The 26,710-nt window shown below is 45.4% G+C and overlaps 1 protein-coding gene across 1 annotated transcript in view; it reads right to left on the bottom strand.

Annotated features, from left to right (window-relative positions):
- The window catches only part of LOC147678476 (vomeronasal type-2 receptor 1-like), a 55,137-nt gene extending 32,090 nt beyond the window's left edge, over positions 1-23,047 (bottom strand). Inside the window, exon 1 of the mRNA XM_086945654.1 lies at positions 22,899-23,047. Coding sequence (XP_086801780.1) covers positions 22,899-23,047 — 149 coding nt within the window. The remainder of the gene's footprint in view (positions 1-22,898) is intronic.
- Positions 23,048-26,710: the final 3,663 nt, after the last annotated feature.

Here is a 26,710-nt window from a genome sequence, read left to right on the forward strand (position 1 = left end):
CAACAATGAAAGCACTTAGCAAGTGCAAAAGATCACTAATCAGGGCGCACTAAGGAAGCAGGTGCCAGCTAAAAAAATATTCTGTGACACATTAATCAGCCCCAAATTAATTCAGGTCACTTGAGGCAGGGAAGGTGTGCTTTGCTTTGCCAAAAATAATGTACACTGGACAACCAGAGGGTGTGGTGATGAAACAGAGGGTGGCATGGGTGGGCCAGAGGGTGGCATGAGTAGTCAGAGAGTGGCAGTGGTGACAGAGAGTGGCAGTGATGAAGAAGAGTGTCCCAAACAGGTTGGACACGTAGAAACAACAAGTTCGCAAAACTTGCGACCCGACAGGTAAGTTCGCAAATTGCGAAATTGTAAAAACCCTCGCGAACTGGCAGAAACACGGGCGAACACAAAAAAAAAAAAAAATCCGCAAATTCGCGGGAATTCGCGGATTTTGCGGATTGCGAGTTTGCAAATCCGCAAATTCGCGGATTGCCAATCCGCAAAATCCGCTCATGCTTAGTCTGCGTGTACGTTGGACAGTTATGGGAGAGGGTGATGTGGATGGGTCTGAAGGAGGGGGGATGACGCTGCAGGATGGACAGTGCTGCCGTCAGTGATGACTCTATGGCTGCCAAACTCAGACTTTGGCCAGACATGGCTGCTGACATGCCCTCCATGTATGACAACAACTGTGTCATGATGTGTGTATGTCCATGGAGGACAGTCAACATTGACGTCTGGCCAATTTGGATCTGCCGGAGCAGGTCCACAGACTCAGCACTGAGGGCAGCAGGGGAGACAGGGGCAGGGGCTGCGGTACAGGGGACAAAGAAGACACGGGGGTAGCACGGACCCTAGGGACCCTAACAACGAGGAGGGTGGGGATGGGTCTGGAGGAGGAGGGGACAGCCATAGTTGTAGAAGATGGCATAGCTGCATATTCCCCCTCCTCCTGGGAGTCAGAATCCGAGCCGTCCGCATGGTAGGAGGTGTCGTGCTCATGAGGTCCGGCCGCCTGACTCCCCTCACCCTCTGTGCCACTGCCTCCCTCCGATTCCTCAAAGCTGGTGGCAGTGTTGCTGGGTCCCTCTGTCCGGTCCGTGCCCATGTCTCCTCCAGGTTGTGGTGATGATGCTGTTGGCAACGAGAAAATGAATAATCATATCAGTCACCTGTACACATCAGACATATCAGCAACAATTAATTTGGGGGCATTTCTAATCATGCCATGCATCATGAGTCACATGCCACATAACTCTGCCCATATATAAGTCTAGTAATGTGCAATTGTAATAGACACAACGCTCATTGTATACAAAGATACAAGTAACAGACCAGGCCACAACTTGGATTACAGTCACAATGATGAGCCACTGCCTGTCAACGGGATAGGTGTTTAGCAATCACCATCCAGTTGCCCACTCTGCCACCCAAGGCCAGAGATGGTCATGTTCAAATCTGTTTTACCCTGTGCCACATGAGAACAGTCCTGTCCGAACTGCCATGTGATGCCATCCCTGGACCTGAAACAAGTTTTCCATCACCTCTCACTGGCATCACAGCTGTCTACAGCCAGGCTTGTGTGAAACACAGATGTGTAAATAAACAAGCATGGCTGAAGACAAATGTAATGCCAGAAAAGGGTTGCAGGAACCTTGTTACCAGTCCAGGGAAGGCATGGGCTGACAAATATGGCTAGACTGTTCCCATGAGGCACATGTACAGACAGATTTGCACATGACCATGTTTGAACTTGGGGGCAGAGTGTGCAACAGAGAGGTGATGGTTAAAACCCTGACCTGTTGACTGGGTGTGAGAATATGATTGGTACAGAGGCTCCCTCCATCACCACACACTTTATTGAAACTCCTCACAGGGGCATCTATCCCCAGACCATACAGTTGCTAGCACATAACACACACTGGTTGTCCAGTGAAGTGGCACACATGTACAAAATCCTGAAAAAGGCAAAGCTAATGTGCCTAAAATTGTGAATGTGAAAAACATTGATACATTCTTGACACATCCGCAACCACATGAGAAATGTGAATAGAGTAGTGTGGACACCAAGCCAAAACTGTGTTGCACCACCAATACATACATGTAGCACAAAATGATGTGGAACAATAATCTCTGTGAGCCAATGACATTCCCTGTAAATCCTACAATGACTACATTGTCCAGCAGCACAGTCTAAGTGCATAGTGACAAGTCCACTTCAGATATCACATCCTCAGCACACCACTGACAAGCCTAAACAGGCAGGCCCATCACACCACCCATGCACAACATCCCAATCACTCCGTCAATGTGAGTAATACAGCCCAAGTAGTGAAAACTCAGAATCTGGCTCTCAATAACTGGGAAGCTATATAAAGTAAGCCAAGGTCACATTGTGTGGCTGCACATCAATATTAGTCCCAAAGAACCTGCAACATTTCTTGTGAATATGCACACACGCACTGCCCAGTGTGAGTATGCACAAGCCAAATTTTGTTTACATGGACAGTGTGCACATGGAGCTGACACATGAGAAATACAAAGCATACCAAGGACAAAGGCCACTGATGCAGACCCGTGCAGAACTCCATGTTGAGACTCATAATCAGTGCCAAAATATAATGACGGGCAACCACAGTGCACAGGTCGTAGAGCAGTTAAGGTACCAACAAGTGTCACAGACCCCCCTCCAACATGAGGATGTGCTAAGCAATATGCATACTAATACATTTCACCCTAGGAGGACATGCTCAAAAATGAAATACACAAAGCACAGGAGAAATATGGAGGAGGGGAAGGGATGTAAAAGAGCATCTGTTCAATATGGGGCATTGAAATGACAATGCATAAAGTGCCTGTCTGACCAGACCACCCCAACTGTGGGAGTGTTAACAGGATTACAAACACTGCAGGTAGCATGCGACACACATGACAACAAACAGACATGTATCTACCCCCTCCTTGCTGCTGTCCCTCCTGTATCTGCCTATGGAGGTCAGGGAAAATGATGGCCAGGACGCGGAGCAGGTTGGGGGTGAGGTGACGTGTGCCACCATGCCGGCGTGGAGGTACAAGCTTCAGCTGCACCCGGGCGATACGACGAGTCCATCACCGGATGTCCTGCCACCTTTTGCAGATGTTCCGGATCCTGCGGTGAGGGCCCCCCTCAAGCCTGACATCCCTGAAAGCCCTGGCTATGTCCAGCCAGATGCCCCCCTTTTCATGGGCAGATACCTGTCATGAAAAAAAGTGAAACTACATCAGTACACCTGCTCCATGCCCCAAAAACACACACTTGCACCACATTGATGATGAGAACAGGGCAGAGGATGCTGACAGGACTTGCATCATAGTCCATGTGAATGTGGCCTGTGAGCAAACACCAATGCACTACATGCCTTTGAAAGGCAACAGATGCCCTAAGGCTTGAAAACCACTCACTGAGTATGGCTGACACTGAACAAGATATGCTATTGCAGGGTGGTGTACAGCACGTGACGTGCTGGCACATATCCCACTACACCCAAGAACTCTCAGCAGACCCCAAATGCTCAAGTGAATGCACTTAGCACAATGCCAGTAAGAAGTAAACACTATTTAGCTACATCATTCACTGCATGGTAGATATCTTAATGTACACACCAGGCACTGACTCCAAAGTACATTGCATCTCTCAGTCCCCTATAACACAATGGCTGCAGTGACACTCACACATTCATCACTCACCTGATCCCCTGGTTTCCCATACAGCTTGCTGTAGTTAGGTAGGAGGGCATCCAGCAGGGCCTGGTTCTCCTCCTCACTGAATGCAGGTGCCCTCTCCATGCTCAGCAAAACCAGGGTCCAGGGAATGCAGAGACAGCAGCAGTGTAGTCCACTCCAATGTTGTGCAGGCAAGTTCCCTCTCACAGCCACATGCAGCCTTAAATCTGTGCTGCTGAGCGGCTGTTAGTCTCAGGAAGACAGTGTGATAGGGCAGATTACTTTGCATCCTATGTTTCATCCAATCCCATTCCACATAAGGCCCTGACACACATTTGCATGGTTTGAAATTTTAGCTCTAGCTACACAACAAACATTGCAACATTGTATAGTTTTGGCCAACTGAATTTTGTAGGACACCTGTAGCACACTCAAATCTCTGTTTCCTTGACAACCACCCTGCATTTTGTGCATTCTACTCATCCCCTAGGTGTTCCATATGTATTTTCAGGCATCCACACACAAGTACGGTGCATGATTCGTTACAAACGCCAGTTTTCGATAGTGAGACGACCCGTACATACGCACGCACCAGTGGGGTACGCTCCACACTTGTATCGCGTATAGCCACAAAGCAATGGTGAGACGACCCGTACACACACATGCACCATTGGGGTATGCTCCACACGCGTATGGCCACAATTCAATGGTGAGACGACCCGTACACATACACCCACCAGTGGGCTATGCTCCACACTTGTATGGCGTATGGCCACAATGCAATGGTGAGATGACCCGTACACACGCACGCGCCAGTGGGGTACTGGGCGTCTCACATGCTCTAGTGAATGCGTGTGTACAGTGCGTTCCAGAAGCACACGCATGGCACAATAACTATAGTGATAACAGGAAAACACATAGCAGGGATGTGGGTGTGAGGTCATAATGAGGATGTCCATGTATGTGTTGGCATGGCATACTTACATGAGCAGGCCCTAGGTGTGGCACACAGTTATATAGCAAAGGGCATGTGATCTAGTGGCACAGTTGATGGGCTGTGGAGACATGACATTTGTTATGGGCCACTATGTGGTTCACATTACCTTGACACTTGTCTCATGAGTAACATCATGAACATGTTGTTATTCACATGAACACTGTGATGGCACACTCTTCATTACGGGCATCTGTCACATGATGCCAGGGACAGGGGCACTGTCTCACTTTACCAATTGACGCTCTGCATGACCCTGTGTGACAATGTAATGTGTGTGCCATGTAATAAATTGGACATGCTGTTTGTATTGGGTACACGGAATCCTCTTTCGGTGCATCTATGATGGGTCTGTGTCGTGATTGCAAGTGTCTCACAGCTCATGTTTGTGATGGCATCATAGAGCATTAGGCCACAGACATACAGATCTGTATTCAGAGGATGGCTGTGGTGTAGTTTTGTAAAATGCACAACTCATGCACAATATCACTGAAATGTAAAATATATAGCACATGTGACATGGGTGTGTTCCTTGCAGTCAGCTGTCTGGATGTGTTGACCACCTTCTCATGCAGGTCATGTGACGTGTGTCACTGACGCAATACATTATTCTGCTAACTCTGACATGCCCAGATGATCATTTGTGTGCATATCATGTCCATTTCACAGCCAACAGGGGAATCAGTTTTGTTGTTGGAGTGCCAACTAGCTGGCATAAGCGACCCTGATGTATAGCCCACGCCAGATTCATAAGTAATTTCATGTGATTAAGCAGTGTTGATTGTGCTATGTACATTATAATTGTTGTTTGCTGATAGTTGTACACCTTTTTACCCACACATGACGTGCAGGGCACCCCCTCTGCCAAGGCCTTTGCCTGACTTGGATGCCATGAGGGAACGTGATTGCATCCGATGCTACCGATTCCCTCAGGAGTTGATGCAGAATTTGACAGACAGGCTGGAACCACATCTGCAACCCCAACACAGGTATCCAACTGCGCTGACACCCAAGGTAAAGGTGATGGCAGCCCTACATTTCTTTGCCACAGGTACGTTCCAATTCACCATAGGTGATGTGGGGGGGATGTACCAGACCATGTTCAGCCGTGTCCTACTTGATGTCTTAGCTGCTATGTTGCAGCACATTGATGAATTCTTTAGGTTCCCTACACCACAGGAGTTGAACAATATCAAGGGTGCATTTTATGCCCTGGGACACATGCCACATGTAATTGGGTCCATTGATGGGACACATGTTGGACTGGTGCCACCACAGGCTCAGGAGCAAGCCTTCCGCAACAGGCAACATTACCACTCCATAAATGCCCTGGTGGTGTGTCTTGCTAACATGATGATTTCCCATGTTTGTGCTCGTTTTTCCAGGATCATGCCACGATGCGTTCATCATGAGGCAGAGCAGTGTACCACAGATGATGCAGCAGCTGCGCAACCATCGGGAATGTCTAGCCCTGATCTCTTGACTGGGTGAGAGTATTCTGCTTAATTCAGAAACTCAGTCCATCACCACCCCTTGTTGTTAAATATTTTGTCCACCCTAAGCGTGGAAGGGTATACTCAGATGTGAGTCCCTTGCTCATTGCACCATCAGGATTCAAGCAAGCCGGGCCGACGACGGCTGAAATGCCAGAAACCGGTCCACGGAAGCTTCTTTCCTTCCCAGTGTAAGAATTGGCTTGGTAGCTTGGTTTGCCCTGTTCCCATCATGCACTGGGACAGGAACAGACTAATTTGCATATAGCCAGGTTCTGAGCTGGGATGGTGCAGTGAGCTAAAAAACGGTGTTGGATCTAGCCCTGATCTCTTGACTGGGTGAGAGTATTCTGCTTAATTCAGAAACTCTGTCCATCACCACCCCTTGTTGTTAAATATTTTGTCCACCCTAAGCGTGGAAGGGTATACTCAGATGTGAGTCCCTTGCTCATTGCACCATCAGGATTCAAGCAAGCCGGGCCGACGACGGCTGAAATGCCAGAAACCGGTCCCCGGAAGCTTGTTTCCTTCCCAGTGTAAGAATTGGCTTGGTAGTTTGGTTTGCCCTGTTCCCATCATGCACTGGGACAGGAACAGATTAATTTGCATATAGCCAGGTTCTGAGCTAGGATGGTGTAGTGAGCTAAAAAACGGTGTTGGATCTAGCCCTGATCTCTTGACTGGGTGAGAGTATTCTGCTTAATTCAGAAACTCTGTCCATCACCACCCCTTGTTGTTAAATATTTTGTCCACCCTAAGCGTGGAAGGGTATACTCAGATGTGAGTCCCTTGCTCATTGCACCATCAGGATTCAAGCAAGCCGGGCCGACGACGGCTGAAATGCCAGAAACCGGTCCCCGGAAGCTTGTTTCCTTCCCAGTGTAAGAATTGGCTTGGTAGTTTGGTTTGCCCTGTTCCCATCATGCACTGGGACAGGAACAGACTAATTTGCATATAGCCAGGTTCTGAGCTGGGATGGTGCAGTGAGCTAAAAAACGGTGTTGGATCTAGCCCTGATCTCTTGACTGGGTGAGAGTATTCTGCTTAATTCAGAAACTCTGTCCATCACCACCCCTTGTTGTTAAATATTTTGTCCACCCTAAGCGTGGAAGGGTATACTCAGATGTGAGTCCCTTGCTCATTGCACCATCAGGATTCAAGCAAGCCGGGCCGACGACGGCTGAAATGCCAGAAACCGGTCCCCGGAAGCTTCTTTCCTTCCCAGTGTAAGAATTGGCTTGGTAGTTTGGTTTGCCAGGTTCCCATCATGCACTGGGACAGGAACAGACTAATTTGCATATAGCCATGTTCTGAGCTGTGATGGTGCAGTGAGCTAAAAAACGGTGTTGGATCTAGCCCTGATCTCTTGACTGGGTGAGAGTATTCTGCTTGATTCAGAAACTCTGTCCATCACCACCCCTTGTTGTTAAATATTTTGTCCACCCTAAGCGTGGAAGGGTATACTCAGATGTGAGTCCCTTGCTCATTGCACCATCAGGATTCAAGCAAGCCGGGCCGACGACGGCGGAAATGCCAGAAACCGGTCCCCGGAAGCTTGTTTCCTTCCCAGTGTAAGAATTGGCTTGGTAGTTTGTTTGCCCTGTTCCCATTATGCACTGGGACAGGAACAGACTAATTTGCATATAGCCAGGTTCTGAGCTGGGATGGTGCAGTGAGCTGAAAAACGGTGTTGGATCTAGCCCTGATCTCTTGACTAGGTGAGAGTATTCTGCTTAATTCAGAAACTCTGTCCATCACCACCCCTTGTTGTTAAATATTTTGTCCACCCTAAGCGTGGAAGGGTATACTCAGATGTGAGTCCCTTGCTCATTGCACCATCAGGATTCAAGCAAGCCGGGCTGACGACGGCTGAAATGCCAGAAACCGGTCCCCGGAAGCTTGTTTCCTTCCCAGTGTAAGAATTGGCTTGGTAGTTTGGTTTGCCCTGTTCCCATCATGCACTGGGACAGGAACAGACTAATTTGCATATAGCCAGGTTCTGAGCTGGGATGGTGCAGTGAGCTAAAAAACGGTGTTGGATCTAGCCCTGATCTCTTGACTGGGTGAGAGTATTCTGCTTAATTCAGAAACTCTGTCCATCACCACCCCTTGTTGTTAAATATTTTGTCCACCCTAAGCGTGGAAGGGTATACTCAGATGTGAGTCCCTTGCTCATTGCACCATCAGGATTCAAGCAAGCCGGGCCGACGGCGGCTGAAATGCCAGAAACCGGTCCCCGGAAGCTTGTTTCCTTCCCAGTGTAAGAATTGGCTTGGTAGTTTGGTTTGCCCTGTTCCCATCATGCACTGGGACAGGAACAGACTAATTTGCATATAGCCAGGTTCTGAGCTGGGATGGTGCAGTGAGCTAAAAAACGGTGTTGGATCTAGCCCTGATCTCTTGACTGGGTGAGAGTATTCTGCTTAATTCAGAAACTCTGTCCATCACCACCCCTTGTTGTTAAATATTTTGTCCACCCTAAGCGTGGAAGGGTATACTCAGATGTGAGTCCCTTGCGCATTGCACCATCAGGATTCAAGCAAGCCGGGCCGACGACGGCTGAAATGCCAGAAACTGGTCCCCGGAAGCTTGTTTCCTTCCCAGTGTAAGAATTGGCTTGGTAGTTTGGTTTGCCCTGTTCCCATCATGCACTGGGACAGGAACAGACTAATTTGCATATAGCCAGGTTCTGAGCTGGGATGGTGCAGTGAGCTAAAAAACGGTGTTGGATCTAGCTCTGATCTCTTGACTGGGTGAGAGTATTCTGCTTAATTCAGAAACTCTGTCCATCATCAACCCTTGTTGTTAAATATTGTTGGTAGGTAAACACTGTTTCTCATGCATGTCTCAATGTAATTTTGCTCTCTCATGGCTTCTCATTGCACACTCATTGCATTCTGTATTGCTGACGCTGGATATCCGAACATGCCATGGCTCATGACTCCACTACGCAACCCCAGAAGTGCCGCAGACCAGCGTTACAATAATGCACATGGCCAGACCAGGTGTGATCGAGCGCACGTTTGGACTCCTGAAGAGCCGGTTCAGGTGTCTCGACAAGACAGGTGTATCCCTACCATACTCCCCTCTCAAGGTGTGTGACATCTTCACCGTGTGCTGCATGCTGCACAACATGGCAGTGGAGGGGGACATGCAACTCATCCTGGATCTTCATGATGAGGACCATCCACCCGTTGAGGACGAAGGCCTTGGCCAGGAAGCTAGCGATGGGGAGGAGGAGGATGATATCCGGACTCAGCTCATACGCAACTTCTTCTCATAACGGTGAGTACCGGTAAAATAGTGTGCAAGCTACTACCATAGTGTGACATGTTTAGCATACTGTGTTTCCAGCAGACTGTACACAAAGTCACTTTGATGTTTGTGGTGCAGTGTCACACAGGTGACGATGTCATGCCACACACATGAGCGCAATGCTTGAAGTTTGAATGTACAAGTTTACTACATTGTTAGTGTATTGTACATGACCATGTCTGAAATATTATATTCAGTACATGACCCCTTGTGTGCCTGTCCTTTCAAGGTCGCCCTGCCTGTTGTCTGTTCGTGTCATCTTGGTCCTCCTGCAATTCCTCTTGATTATAGCAACGTCAGATGAATCTGCGTACCCTGCACAGACATGTAGAAATGTCAGTTTGGGTAAGGATTCCAAACAGGCCGTTTATTGTTGGTATGGTTTTTGATTGTGTAGAAACTGTTCATGCACATGTTGTAGGCCCATACATACATGTCAATTACCATGTATCAAATTTCATGCTGCGCCACTCCCATGACAAGACAGTCACCTTTCTTAACGGTCATCTGTAGTAGAGTTTTGACTTTGGTGAATGCATCAATGTGTGTTAACATTGACCCTGACACATTGCGGATGGCACGGGTTGCCATTGTGTGTGACATCAAAAACACAGGCTCTCTGGAGAATTGCAGCCTCACTCTGTGCAGCAGGATGTGTCTGAATCATCCACTCAACCTTGTGGGCCAGTGCTGTAAGATGATGTTGACATTCTATTCCCATGATGCCAGGTATGTTGCGCTGATTACATCACAATGTTGGGCTGTAGCAAATGTTCACACTTACGTGGCAACAGTCCGGTGAGCTCATTGCCTGAATTCTCTTCTGCCATGCAGCATATCCTGGTCACGGTAGGGTTGTATCTTTTTGCATTGTTCCTATTTACTCACTGTTGAGTTTGGTTACACATGCTTGTCCTGTCTAGCATAGTAAGGCACAGTTGCAAGAGGGAATGACTGGCCCCTACCGGACTTCCTGGTGTTTAGGTTATTTCCTTCCTCATTTGAGGAGCTGCTTACAGCTCTTGCGGGTGATGTCTACTTTCCCTTCATGACCCTTACTGATTCACAGGGCTGACTACGGATTGTTGGCTTTGTGTCATTTGCACTGCTATACGTCACAGTTACTGAGATATCGACCATCAATCATACACTGTGACATCGTTCATGACTGCATGGTTCTAATTGCATTGTAGCAGCCTAGTGTGCGTCATACATGCTCCATTTTGGTCACAACCTCTACTAACTCTCATGTGTCCGTGTTGAAAGATCTGATGTAGTCTCATTGCAAGATCTGTGATCAGTAATAGGACACAGTGGCAGTGGTTACACTTAAGCATGGGTGGAAAATCTGTTCCGCTCACGGATTTTGTGGATTTTCAGTAAATTCGCAATCCGCGAGATTCGCGAATTTCCCGCAAAATCCGTGAGTGTAACGGATTGGGTCAAAAGTTCAAGCTGACTTTTGTAACTCTTTTAGAATGGCGCCGGCAAGCTGCCAGAGCCATTCTAAAATAGTTACAAAAGTCAGCTTCAACAGGAACCTCTAATAGATAAAGTAAAACAGGTGCTCGAGTTGAAGCTCAAATTCAGTTACACAATCATTAATCACCCCAAACTTGGGGTGATTAATGATTGTGTAACTTAATTTGACCTTCAACTCGAGCACCTGCTTTACTTTATCTATTTGTGCTTCCTGTTGAAGCTCTTTGTAGCTATTTTAGAATGGCGCTGGCAGCTTGCCGGCGCCGTTCTAAGTGGGGCTGAGGGCAGAAGGGCACAAAAGTGGTACAGAGGGCAGAAGGGCATAAAAAACGAGAGGGTGGCAGTGATTAACCAGGCAAAAAAAAAAACGGAACATGCAAAGCGCCCCGCGAATACCCGCGAACACGCAAAGCGCCCCGCAAACACCTGCGAACCCGCAAAAATAAAAAAATCCGCAAATTCGCACAAACTCGCAAATTTTGCGGATCGCAAATTCGCAAATTTGCGGATCGCAAATTCGCAAAATTCGCCCATGCTTAGTTACACTACACAGGTGTGAGTGGTACAGTCTAGGTGCCAAGGTAATCTTGGAATCTGTAACAAAAAGTATGGAATCATTATGCTTGGTTTGCTTTGTTTCAAATCTCCCTCCCTGCAGTTCCCATCCTCACCTTCCCTCGCCTGATCGGCCTAATGTGTCTGTCATTAGTAGTCAGAGCAAGGGGATATTGGGAGATGGAACCCTTCCAGCATTACACCACTCTGATGGTCACAGGTACGGACAGTCCCTGGCAGTTGTGTGTAGAGTGTATCACAAGCATTACAGGTAACATCATTGCAGGAGTGTTATTGTCGTCCGAGCAATGCCACTGGGCATGTAAATTGGCTGATGCAGCATGACCTTGCAACTAACTTCATCCTATTGTGTAGGAACTGTGTTTCACACAGTACATTGTGCGTCATTGCTGTCACCGCCGTTATCTTTACAGTCTGCATGCGTTCTAAATGGCATTGTTTACAATGATTCTTCATATGTGGTCATGTGTACAGTGACAACAAGCATGCTGTTTGTAATGGCTAATGGATCATATTGTGCATGATGTACAAGGTTGTGTATGTGTTCTGTTGCTTGCTACACACAACGTGCGGGCTACAGCTGCTGACGCAGTGTGTCCTGTGCCCCGCATGGCATTATGGTGACTCGTTCTATGGCCGTGATGTTTGGTGAATGTTTACACATTTTCAGGCAGTGACCCATGGGTAACCAGCCACTCCAGGCTCACATACACATCTCACTTATTGCCTGCCTTGCAAGAATCCTTGTGTTGTGTGCCTGTTTAGCATGTTCTATCGCCCCTTCTGCCGTCATGTGTTCACTTCTCCCGGCTGCAGCATCCCAGCCACAACTCTGCACTGCGTGGCCCAATCCAGCCACACACACACCTATGAGATACTCCTCCATCCATCCATCCATTATTGAAGCATGCCACAGCTTGTCTGTGCCACTGTTGCACAACCGCCATGACAAAGGCAGGTCCGTCAGCACCTGCAACATGCACACTGCATGACACTCAGCTCAAGTGACAGCATCAGTATAAAGTCGTTTAGCTAGAAAGTCCCTCCCCTTTTTAATAGTGGTGGCCGATTGTCTTTGCCTATCATAGGGGTTCCAGGTGCACACACACTTTAGTTTCACCTTAATTAATATGAGGGGACATAGTGGTTGTTTATTTGTGCACAATATTTATTTTAGTTAGGGTATCACTATTTGTATTTTCCTTTTCGCTCTTTACTCACATGAAGAGAGAGTGGCCGGTGATGAGAGGTGGCTAAACTGGCAATTGTCTGTCAGGAACCCCCTCGGGTGTTGCTACCGTGAGGCACTCTCTCTATGCTCAATTCATTTTCAATTTGTAGAGTGGGATCAGACCTTGGTGTAATTTTTATGTAAACGTGAAACACACCATGACCCTATGGATTAGTGTCAAGGTACACATCTGAGGCAGTAGTATAAATAGCCCATGTAACTCTGCCATTGGTCATAAGGAATTTTGTGTGAGGTGGTTTAGGCCTTTTTGTTGTTGAATAGTGTCTGAATCGGGGGCGGCATTTTCCCTCTGTTCCCCCTTGGGCTCCTTTTGAAGGAATGACACATGTGACACAACAGACTCATGCTGCAGCCAACCTCCACACAGTGAACATCAGACAATCATCCACCTGGTAACACGCTACCACAAACACACCCATGACCTGCCTCTCAGGCTGTCTGTGCAACTCATACTGACAACAGGACACAGACACACTTAACAGTGCGTGTACGTACAATCAGGTGATGTGCCTTGTACTGCATACACACTACTTCAGCAGAACCACATTGTAGTGTATTACCTCGTTGCCACAACACCACCACACGCCTCCAATGCTGTAACGTGGTAGTACGCAACCTCAGAACACCACTTCTGCCTAGCCATCACAGACGGATTGTCAAAATCCAACAGGGATCACACACCCAATCCAGGATTATGATTGGTCAGACTTAACGGGGTACACCTTCAGAGTCACATCCAACACCATGGACACACTCTGCATTGTCAAACACCTGCACAGCCAGTTTCACACCAGCATCCTGACCAGCCTCATTGTAACTATCCTCCACAGCTCTCCTAACCTAAACAAAAAATGTTGCTAAGCCATCTATCAATCAATCGATTCATTAGTTAAACGCACTACCTACCCGTGACGGTCTCAATGCGCTGGGGGGGGGGGGGGGCTGCTACTGATCAAAATACCCTGGGCTTGAGAAGTAATGTGAAGGGCAGCAGGTCCTGGGTCTGTTGTTGACTTGTAGGGAGGGTATTCCAGGTCTTTGAGTCGAGGTAGGAGAATGATCTGTCACTGTCGTGTTTTTCCTGATGTGAGTGACAGTGGCGAGAGCATGGTTGTTAGAGCAGAGCCTGCGGGTTGGTGTGTAGAAGCTGAGTCTGTGGTTGTGGTATGCTGGTCCTGCGTGGTGTAGAGCTTGGTGTGCGTGGATGTGGATTTTGAAGCTGATGCTGTTGTTGACAGTAATTCAACAAGAACACAGTACAAGGTTTTTGACAGGGAGCCACTGCAGGCCTCTCGGGTGTCGTGTGATGTGGCCAGGTTGTGGCAAACGAGGATCAGACGTGCCATGGTGTTCTAAATGCGTTGCAGCAGGCTCAAGAGTTTGGTTGTTGTAGCTGCGTAGATGGCGTTCCCTTTCTCAAATCAGCTGGTGGAGAGGGGCAGGGTGACTGTTTTTTGTGTATTTGAGGTGATCCTTTATAAGATCCTGCGGGGCATTCAGAGGGTGTTGAAGCAGTAGGCAGCGATGGCGTTGTCCTGCTTGTTCATGGTGAGTGAGGAGTCCAGGATGCCCCCCAGGTTGTATGCGTGTTTAGTGGGTTATGGTGCTGTTCCAAGCGATGTTGGCCACCAGGAGTCGTCACAGGCTGAGCTGATGGGGCCGAGGATGTGTACCTCCAATTTGTGAGGATTCTGCATCAGCCTGCTGTCCTTACTCCATTTTGCAACAACCTTAATTCCTCTGTGGAGGTTGATTTTGCCAGGGTGTGGGTCTTTGGTGAGGGATATGATCAGCTGGGTGTAATTGGCATAGGAGATGATATTGAGGCTCTGTTGTTGTGCCACATGGGTGAGTTGTGCCATGTGGATATTGAAGCCCGTTGGGCTGTGGGATGATCCCTGTGGGACGCTGCGGATTTTGTCAGTGGTCTTGGAACAGTACTGTGGGAGGCAGATGCTCTGGGTTCTGCTGATGGCAAAGAATGTGGTCAGACCAGGGCACTCTCTTTTATTCTTGCATCATGGATGCGTACTGTTAGGGTGCCGTGGGAGACCGTGTGGAAGTCTGCTGATAGATCCAGATGGATGTGGGCGTCTGTTTCTCTTTTGTCCATGAGGATGCTGATGTAGTTGGTGGCGGCAATGAGGGCGGTGTCCGTGCTTTGGTTGATGTAGGATCCAGATTGTGTTGGTTCTATGATGTTGTTGTCTTTGAGGTAGCGGGTCAGCTGTCTGTTGATAATCTTCTACGTGACTTGTTCTGGGAAGGGGAGCAGGGAGATGGGCAGGAAGTTCGAGAGGTATTTGTGGTCTACCTTAGGTTTATTCAGTAAGGCGGCGATCACGACATTCTCCAGGCTCCCAGTAAAGCTTGTTTTCTCGAAGGAGATGTAGGATATTTTTACGGAGAAGGGGTGAGATGGCATTTCTGGCTTGGTTGGAAATTTGGATATGCCATGGGTCTGATGGGGATCCAGAGTGAATGTAGTCCTTGCTCAGGATGGTGTCTTCATTGCTGACATTGTAGCAGGCAATCAGGTGAATTTAGTGGGTGTTGGTCGAAGGGGGGGTGGTCTCGGTTGTGGATGTGGGGCTAGTGGAGTAGAAGCTGTTGTGAATGTCGATAATCTTACTGTGAGCAAAGTTGGCCAGTGAGTCACACAGGTCTTGTGATGGTGGAATGTCGTTGGCCATGTATTTGGCTTTTGAGAGTTGAATAGCAATGTTGCTGTGCTATTTGCTGTAGTGTGCGTTGCTGTCTAGCCAGTCCTTGATGGCTGTCCTGTTGTTGGTCCTGATGAGTTGGTGGTGTCTGCGGGTAGCACTCTTGTGTGCATTGTAGCTTTCTGGTGATTGTTTGCAGTGCATACTCCTCTACAGCTTCAGACAGGTGCACTAAGAGGTCCTGGGGTGAACCATGCGGCAATGTTGTTGTTGTGTTGTGTTAGGTGGCGGAGGACTTGAGTGGGGCTAAGGTGTCTGCGCAGTCATTGATCCACTGTTTGAGGCAGATGGCAGCGGTGTGGGGTTTGGTGGGGTAGGCTTGTGGTCCCAGAGCAAGGGTGGCTGTCAGTTAGTCCTCTGTGAGCTTGTACCAGCAGCGGCGTGGCATGGTCTGTGTGCCGGGGGATGTGGTGGGTTTCCTGAAGGTGAAGTGGACGCTTCTGTGGTCTGTTCAGTGGTGTTAGGTGTTGTTGTTGGATGAGACGTGTGGATTTTCTGAGGAGATGCATTCCTGTGTGTGTCTAGCGGTGTGGGTGTGAGTTGTCTCGAGTTGTTGTAATCCAAGGTTGGCAAGGTTGTTCATCAGGTCGGTGGAGTCAGCGTCATTATTGTTATGACGGTGTAAGTAAATTTCCCCAAGGAGGATGTAAATGTGTAGGCGAGGGCGTGCTTGCTGATGAGGTGAGCGATGGAGTAGATGAATAGTGGTAGGACTCCAGGTGGTCTGTAGATGAGTGTTCCTCTGAGGGTGGTGTTGGTGTGGATCTGTAAATGCATGTGCTAGGCGGTGGGGAGGGTGTCATTGTTGTTGGTAGTGACTCTGGGAGTGTTAATGTGGATGATGGCAATTCCTCCTACCACTCTGTAGGTGCAGTGTTTGCAGGAGTTGTCATTGCCTTCTGGTATGTCTATGGTGATGTCTGTTGGCAAGGTGGTGTTCAACCTGGTTGCCATCCACAACACCAGCCAGCCCAACTACAGCAACAACCTCTACCCAGGAATAAGAACCTGACATCCAGAATACTTGTGGAAATCCAGGGTGCAGGCACACACCTCATCCTCACCATCCCCTGCTACTGCCACATGACCATCCGACTGAGATACCTACAATGGTTCCACAGTCAAATGCAGGTTCACCTTCATAGTCCTCAGCCACACTCAGTCGGCACTCCACAGACCCAGGAAAAGTAAGTGATATGGACGTCTAATAGCTAGCACCCCATTGCCCACAGTCCATCTTGGCACCCTTGGCCAGGCCATCAATCTTCACATCCACAGTACAACAGCATGTGGCTGCTAGTTCTCATACCTCATTACACAGATCCTGGTGCTCCCTCCGTGGACACCTACATATTAGCCATGCTCTTGACACCTCACACACTCTTCTATGACTGTCAGTCATTGCAGTATTTCAAGCAAACACCATGTTCTGCAGTGAGTAACAAGACTTACTTGAGCACCTGAAAAACAGTATAAAGATTTGTGTATATATATAAAAAAGGAAGTAAATAAAAGATTTAACTTGAACCTACATCTTTCGCTCCCTAGCGTTTATTAAATATTCGCTATTTCACTTTCTCTTCAGGACCTTATTAGGCCTCCCTTGAACCATTGTTTCTTAAAAAGTACACTTTTACCCCAGGTTCGCTTTATGAGGTTCCCTTGTTTCCATAAGAGATTGACATGTGCTCATGGGTGCTTGACATGTTGGGTACTGTTGACGATGACTGTCATAGCCATTGCTGTGGCTTGTGTCGCCAGAACCACACAGATCCAGCTGAGATCTGTGTGGCCCAATCTGCACAATGCAGTGTCAATAATTGTGCCTGGTTCAAGCATGCACAGGGTGTTAATGCAGCATGTTTATGATGGTGACTGAGTGGAATTTTGCTGATTTCATTCAGCAACTTTTGAGAGGTGTTGCTGTGCCGTGACAGCCACCCACTGACAACCCCCCAGGACCAGTACAACCACTTCAGGCAGAGGGCTTTAGGACATGGCAATTCTGAAAGATGCATTTCCTTGTCAATACCCAGGTCCATGGTGCTACTTGAGTGCATCCATATTATCACAAAGCTGTGGCAACAGCATTGTGTGAGAGTCACAATGGACTTGTGATTCAGCACTGTGCTTTATTTGTTTGGATACGTCATCAGATCATTATTTTTTAGGTTGTGTTACATGACTATTGTGACAGTGGTGCACTCCATTGTCTGTCCCCAGGGCTCAGTTTCTGTACGGGGTGTGTGTGACAGGCCATGCTAGTAGTTTGTGTGTGATTGGCAAGTGGGCGTCCCTCGTGATGTGTCTGTTCTCCCATGAAGCATGCTGCCATTATAGTCGTTGTGAGTTCCTGTGCAGGATATCTGACCTTGTCCTGGTGTTACTGTTTGCACTGGTCACAGGAGGTCCTTGTGCTGCCTACACCAGGGCCCAGGGCCAGATATCTTGTCAGTACTTTCACACTCCCTGTGCATTGAGCATGGTACATGGGTGTGTACCTGGACCATATGGGTTGAGTGCAGCCTCCTAGCCTACACCGTTCACACTGTCCTCCTCCCCCTTGCAGCCTTCTGCCACTCCCCTTGCACACACCACCATACTGTTAGGCACTGCTGGGAGTCATGGCCAAACACCCCCACACTCCCCATACTGTTAGGTACTGCTGGGAGTCATGGCCACACACCCACACCCCCCATACTGTTAGGCACTGCTGGGAGTCATGGCCACACCCCCCCAAACTGTTAGGTGCTGCTGGGAGTCATGGCCACCCCCCCCATACTGTTAGGCACTGCTGGGAGTCATGGCCACACCCCCCACAACCCCCATACTGTTAGGCACTGCTGGGAGTCATGGCCACCCCCCCATACTTTTAGGCACTGCTAGGAGTCATGGTCAAACCCCCCCATACTGTTAGGTACTGCTGGGATCCATGGCCACACACACCCACACACCTCCATACTGTTAGGCACTGCTGGGAGTCATGGCCACACCTCCCATACTGTTAGGCACTGCTGGTAGTCCCCCCATGTTACATGAGTTGTTTGTATACTCACCAGGCTCAACGGCTCCTTCGATTCCATGTACTCCCACTGGTGGTAGCAGGGCCATGACTTTCTCCTCCCAGGGATGGTATTGTGCAGGTCTGCGGGGAGGGCCACCTCCAGTGTGATGAGCGTTGGCGTAGTCCTCATCCATCTTGCAGGAAAACCATGTGTGCAGCACTGTCCACATACCTGCTTGAGCAAAGGATTGAGGACCCCTTTATGGATTTTATTATTTCAGGAGATTTCAATCTCAATTTTTTAATACCATTTACAAGGGACGAAGTAACGCAATCACAAGAACACCAATGGTCAATCCCGGTTCAGGTAACTGACCCTTTGAATAAACAAGGTCTCCGACAATTGGGTATACATTTTATAAAGGATATGGAAGCCTTGGGAATTACGAACACTCAATGGAAGACTTCCAACAGACTCACCACCAGCATGGTCCTATTATACCCACAGTACTAAATCCAGCATAGATTATACTATGGTATTACTGAATATTCTTGGCAATTGTACATCATACTATCTAATGAAAGTCTTGGAGAGTGATCATAGTCAGCAAATCATTACCACAACATTCAAAAACAAAAATCACCAAATCTATCTAACAACTGGAGGTCAAATTGGAACCACTAATTACAAAAAGTTAATTTGGGAAACAGAATCTCGAAACAACAAACTAACAAGCGATCTGGTACTAAAACGGCTACGGGAATGCAGCAAAGAGGAACCATTTGCATCAGCAATCAAACAATGGACCAGTTTCACCGCCAGATTACCTACTACCATAGAGATGGCCAAATGACCCAGATAATAAAAAGGGTAACCAATATTAACCTCACACACGCAGTACAGAAAATGAAACAAACCAGAAATAGATTAAGGAAAGAGCGGACTAAATTCCCAGATAAAAAAGAAACTAGAGCTGCCCTGAAAGTGGCAAATAAAAATTTAAAGAAGATAATATGGAATGAAAAAGCTGAAGCCAATAATGCTCTGTGGACTCATATATTTCATGCAAGTAACCTAGGAAATTCGAGGGAATTCTGGAAGATTGTTAACACCTTAAATAGGCCGGATAAAGCGGAAGTCTCATCAGTATTGACTGAAACTGAATGGGTACATTTTTTATTTTATCATCTAAATCCACATCCAACAGTACAGGGACTTGAGGACCATAGCCCAGGGAAGGAAACTGTGAAAACAAATCAAGAACCAGTCATAGAAATAACACAGGAGCAGATTGTTAAATTAATAAAGAAGCAAAAAGATGGAGCACCAGGACCGAACGGGATACCCTTTTCTGTATACAAAGATGATCCGGAAACATGGGCAGAAGTACTTGTAAAGGTCTTTAAAGAAATAGTTAGTAAAGGGGAGATACCTGAAAGCTGGAGAGGTTCTTTAATATCCCCAATTTTTAAAAAAGGAGACTGGGCGCTTCCTGAAAACTATCGTTTGATTACGCTACAGAACACTGATGCCAAACTCTTTGCAGCCTATCTACTAACAATCTTATCCGATTTGGTAAAAAAGAATAACATTCTCCCACCAAATCAAACCGGCTTTATTAAAGGACTTCGTACATCCTCCAATATCCTGGCACTATCTATTTTAATGGAAAAGGCAATCTTAAACGGCAAATCACTGTTTCTATGTTTTATTGATTTTAAATCCTCTTTTGACTGTGTCAACAGAGATCTGTTATGGAAAAAGTTACAAGCACAAGGGATTCCTCAGCCTTTATTATACCTGATCAGTCTCCTGTGTACAAAAACTTGGGCCAAAGTTCGCATTGGGAAAGGCAGATCATTAACTGAAGAAATACCGCCGCTTGGCGGTGTAAAGCAAGGCTGCGTATTGGCACCATTATTATTTAATCTGTTTTTAACTGATCTAACTGAAGAATTGAACGAGATAAATGCCCACCCACCGAAACTTGCAGATAAGCACATATCTAATTTGTTATATGCAGATGATGTTATCCTTTTAAGCAGAACAAAGGTAGGTCTGCAAAGGTTAATTACATGTTCACAGCAGCACGCAATAAAAAATAAAATGGTAAGAAATGAATCCAAATCTAAAGTTATGGTTGTTTAAAAAAATCCAAAAAGGAAATACAATATGAAATGGTTCTTAGGTAAGGAAGAACTGGAGCAAACTAAAACCTATAGATACCTAGGACTGGTTTTTTATGACAACGGTACCTTTAAAGCTCAGAAATTGGACATTGCCCGGAAGGTGAACTCCCTAACAGGTGCATTTGGTATGATAAAAAAGTCCACCAGCAACTTAACCTACCAGCCACTACTCAAAGTCATATCTGCAAAATTGTTACCCCCCTTAACCTATGGCAGTGAGGCATTAAACGGAAAGGACGCAATAACAATAAACAAAGAAATCTCGAAAACTTTTCGATCACTTTTCTGTTTACCTTAAAATGCCTCATAGTCCCAAATTAGACTAGAATTCGGCTTGAACAACCAACTGCATGCACGGATGGGTAACGCAACTAAAGTATGGTATAGGGTGAAAAATGACAAGGACAATTCAATCTCAGAGCTTTTATGGAAAGAAGTAGAGGGCAATAATAAATTATCTGTTTGGAAGTACCTCGAAAAGGCTTTGAATGAATTTGGGCTTAAGGAGACTTGGATGACCACTATTCCTCAGGAATCTTTTTAAAAAATTGTAAATAAGACAACTGATATCTTATCTGTGATAAGTGATAAAGAGTCCCTGGTCAAAAGGAAACATGCTTGGTCTATAATAAACGGTTACAAAAAAAAGAGTCCGCAACAATATTTGAATACAGCTTGGACTTGGAAATATTAAAAATATATTCATGAAAGCTCGATTCGGAATCCTGCCCGGAGAATCTCATGCACTGCCATGGAAAAAGCTGGAAAATAATATATCATGTCGGCTGTGTAACACAGGGGAGGAAAATATTATACATCTATTGTGCTTCTGCCCAGAACTAAAAAATGAAAGATTAACACGTTTAAAAAGGCACTTTAATAAAAGATCAATAAGGACATGTAGACAAGCACTAATCCAGTGTGTTTGCCTGGAAGATATACATACTAATTCTGCCCTCTCAAAATTCTTAATAAGTGCATGGAAAAAACTTGAATTTTTATAAAATTAACTATTATATTGTTTACATTTCCAAATTTTTAATCTTATGAAATTATCGCTTATTTTTTTTTTTAAAGTCATATCCCTCTTACTGTATTATTATAATTGAATTGTTACATTGTGTATTCTTTTTTGGTAAAGATTTTAAATAATCAATCAATAAACATTATCTATCTATCATCCATCTTGCGCTTGACCATCCTCCGCAGATCGTACCACCTGTTCTGGCAAACCACTCTGGTGCGCCTGATGGGTGCAACAGCATTGACCTTCTCGATGATCCTCTCCCACAGGCGTGTCTTTTCAGCTATGCTGGATTGTCTGACCAATGCACCAAACAGCTGTGGAAAAATTCTGATGACTTCATCTGTAAGGATCTTCATCTCTGGGTTAGAGAACTTTGAATTCTTTGGAGATGTCATGGTGTGGGGTGTATGTGATTGGAGGGTGATGGTGTGTATGGCTGAGGGTGTGTGGGTCTGATTGTGAAGGGGTGGTGTGTGTGAATGAGATAGGGTGTATGTGTGAAGGTGTATGGCTGCAGTTGTTGGTGTGCTGTCAGTGTCTGCGCAAATAGGTATGTTGCAAAGGATGATGGGTTGTATTTGTGGGCCCTTTTATTGGTCCATTTGTGGGTGTGGCTTATTTTGAATTTTTTGTGGGTGGGTCATAAGGGGTGGTTGTGACTTGGGCCCTCTGTTTGCCTGTTTGGATGTGGCCAGGACATTGTTTTCCTATGTTGTGTACACTGTAGACCTGTTTTGTGGGGTGTGCGAGTCGTATTTGTTGGTGCGGCTGGCAGTTACGGTAGTTTTTCGGTCCCGGGGTATGTGTACGCTTGATTGTGGGGTATGCGGGTCGTTTTTGTTGGTGCGGCTGGCAGTTACGGTCGTTTTTCGGGCCCGGGGTACGTGTACACTTGATTGTGGGGTGTGCGACTCGTATTTGTTGGTGCGGCTGGCAGTTAGGTCGTTTTTAGGGCCTGGGGTATGTGTACGCTTGATTGTGGGGTGTGCGAGTCGTATTTGTTGGTGCGGCTGGCAGTTACGGTTGTTTTTGCAAAAACTGGAAAAGGATGCATGGTGACTGATTCAGTGAAACTGGTGGTTGGAACTACTCTACTTCGAACCGGATGACTATGTTGAAGACAAAGACAAAATAAGAATATCTTACCTTTGGCAAATGATTGGGGGAGGATTTTCTGTGAAGTAGATTTCTTGGTAAAGCATGTCAGTATGAACATTAAAGATCCCACCAATGAGAATATCTCCATCTTGTGACAGTCCTGTCACCTCGGATTCTTGCAGATGGCACATGAGCATAGTAGTCTGGTCAACACACTCTGGCCACAGAGAGGTTATTATTAAGCAGAAGAAGGTATTTGTGCTTGAAGGAAGTTTCACAACACATTTAAAATCCATGTTCTTTCTCAACCATAGAAAAAAGTCTTCAGACCAAATCTACCTTCCCTTTTTTCAATTATCTATTCCTAGAAGAGCATAATCAAGAGAAAAAGCAGTTAAGAGGCAGCGAACAAATGTGGTTCATTGTTTTACCATGGTAAAAGTGGTGCCTATACATATTTACTTAAAAATCCAAAACCTAACTTAAAGTTTATCAATATTACAAAGACTCTGACCATCTCAAAATGTGATATATTATACTTTTCTAACCCTTGCAAGTTCTAGAATCATTATTCTGGCACCGTCTAACCGTAACTCTTTGACAGAAAGCACAGAGCGTATTAGCACCAACTCTGTTTACTCTATATATTAACGGGCTGATTAAAACGCTAGCGGAAGGCCATGGAGATCCCCCCCTAAGACTGCAGAGGATAAGGAATCGTCTTTATTTGCTGACCCTTGATTTCGCGGCAACCTTCCGGCACTTCGCTCTGCTGACAGAAGTACATATATTGCAGACATCTCCCATTTATCTTTGAAACTTGCAATGCTTCCATGAACGCCACTCCACTCGTCACGCTTGTGCCTACAGGACAGGAATCTCTGTGATTGGCCTTGACTGTTTTATGAGTTCAGTCTGAAGCTTCCAATTTTGGGATCTCGTAATTGTCTGGCTCCCTGAGGCCAGTTTTATCTACTTGAAACCTGGTGTGCCTCCAGTTTGACCCGATATGTTTGTCACACCGTGAAATGTACATCTCCGCCCTGATGAAGGTGTAGCCCCGTTCGGGGCCCAACAGCGATACGCGCGTTGGCGTTTTCCCCATCGGGGGATAACTTGACTGATCTTCTTTCCATCCCCCCGATGATTGTTTTCCATCTATCACAAATAGATCAGCCCATGGCTGTTATGTACTTGTGGATTTGTTGCCTGTGTGTGGTATAAATTGTATGGTATTTTGGTACGTATGACAGTATGAGAGTTTTTATATGTATGTGGGACTGTATTGATGATCTAATTGAATTTTTATAAATACCTTATTAGGCTTGACAATTATGTATTAAAAACATTTTTTTCTATGTAAAAACATTTCTATATATTTGACATCATGCTTTGATATGAATTTCTGAGGTTCGGGGTGGTTCCAAAATATCAAAGGACCTCTCTGTTAGGCCTACTTCTAAATCTGATTGGCAGATACTTTTTCTTCTTTGTGTGTTGTATCTTCCCCGCTTACCTGCCTTAATTAACCTGGTGTCCCCCTTCTACCTGGTAGTCAGCATAATCAAAACTACCTTTTTGACTTTTCACCCACATAGATCATTCGGAGGCAAGGTCAAATTAGGGGATACTTTTGGGAGCAAGTAAAACAATTGGCGGTTAGGTTCTCAAACACACTTTCAAGGATCCCGCCAGTTTGCAAGAATCTACTATCTCTACAAACTGTAAACACTGCCATATATAAAAAAATTGAAAACCTCTCCTTTTATGCCACTTATCCTGGCAAAAGAAATCTATCATGCAAACGGTATTGTTGCAGCGTTTTGTGGTGCAGAGCTATGGAGCCTGAATAAAGTAGGGGCCCTTGAAAAACATTGAGAACACCTTCATAAGATCAATCCTCAAACTTCCTCAGAATGCAACATTAACCCCTATCTCTCTGGATCTAGAAAGAAAGAACATAATGTATGTGGCCACATTCAGACTGCTATCTTATTGGATCAGAAGATGGATGAATAATTCAGCACTCTCCCCGGAGACAATCATTTTGTGATCTAATTGTACTTGATACCAATGGGAGTATACCCTGGTTGAAATATATAAAGAAGTGGTTCAATCTAGAACACATACAGAGAAAGACCTAAATATGCCTTAAAAAGATATACTGGAACCATATCAATGGTATATGGTTGAGTCATAGTTTTGTCGGCGAGTTAACAGGGAGGTTCCTGGATTTTAAAGACAATATGAAATGTGAGGAGTTGTTAAACCGAATTGAATCACAGCATGTAAAAATATTGCATTTGGTGGATTTCCAGTATGGTGTTCTTCGAGTAAACAGGTTCTGCAGCAGATGGAAAGGTTGTGGCATCACCAACGTGTCCCTCGTGCTTGTCTTGCTCTAAAACAATTAATTTTTTTTTTCTGTGTGTCCTAGATATACTGATATTAGTAGGACTTGGATTTTCCCACTCTGTTGCATTTTATCTAGGAGATCCTTAAAGGGCACTATTCTAAGCCTCAAATGTAATAGTACAGAGTGGTTTGTCTTCACATTGTCTAGATACCTGTTATGTGCATGGTGAATGAGATCTAAGAATAGGAAATAATCTTTTAGGACATGTACCTGATTCTCCTCTCCAAATTAAATGCATTTTTGCTATTTTCTTGGAAAGTTTGACGTTTTACCTTTAAATATGTGATATTCCCCTAAATGAGAGCAATATTTTAAGTAGGTTTGCTGTTAAAATTGAATGCACAAGCACTTTTTGATTAACAATGAAATTGACGATCTAATGATGTGTCATCTCTTCTAAGGCTGCCATGCGAAAGATAGATTGCTGTCTATAACTAATGCAACCGCACTTTAGGTAACTACATTTTTATTGTCATTTTAGTTTTGCTATTTAACTGTTTTATTTGGAGAACATTTAGCGTATAGGTCATCTCCTCAATTTCAAGAGGGTGGTGAATTTAAACTAGTGTGCTATTATAAATATTGTTAATTGTTTTTACGTTTAAGTACACATTAGACTGTAAATGTTGTACTTCTGCAAGGGCATATAAAACACAGTTATAGTACAGCCATGAATCAGTGCACTAGTACTATTGGATATAAAATGAACTAGCACTATTTGATAAAGAATGCACTAAAAACACTTTATTACGCGACATTTTGTTGCGGAGTTAATGTATTTTATGTCCAGTTCAAAATGCCAACACCCAATAGATTGTTTGGATATTTAGCTATATTTTAGAGGCCAAAGGAAGATATTAAGTTCAAAAGAATTTTTATTGATCAAGAAAAGGTGTCAATACAATAAATAAAAGTAATATAAAATAGAAGTAATGGTATTCAAATAAAGCATTGCATTTATAATAATTTTTAGAATGGGCTCTAGAGAGATAAATGAGGCTGAACAACAGAAAGATAATAAAATAAGCAATAATAAAACATGATAAAACGAAATACAGAGGAGCGTTAAGGTCAATCAAGGGGGCTTGGAGACTTCTTGCTGGGTGGGACATAAGTGAAATGAACGTTTAACACACACATCAAGGTATAACGTTATAGGAAGCCACAAATTACTACGTTTCGTTGCCATGTGAGGAGGAAAAACAAAGGCAGTATCCAGTCTATGATTATGACAAACAATGTACCACCATGCTCTGAATGAGATATTCGTAAAATGTTTCCAATTAACAGTAATCTGTTGGAAGGCAACAGCTATTTGTAAGTCAATGATCTGAGCATTTAGTGTAATGTGGTCCCAACAGGGAGAAAGACTCCCCCAAAAAATATGAGTAACAGAAAAGGGGATTTGAGTGTGGAAGATATTGTTAATTTGGAACCAGATTTG

This window comes from Lissotriton vulgaris, chromosome 12 (assembly GCF_964263255.1).
Source record: "Lissotriton vulgaris chromosome 12, aLisVul1.2, whole genome shotgun sequence".
Lineage (NCBI taxonomy): Eukaryota > Metazoa > Chordata > Amphibia > Caudata > Salamandridae > Lissotriton > Lissotriton vulgaris.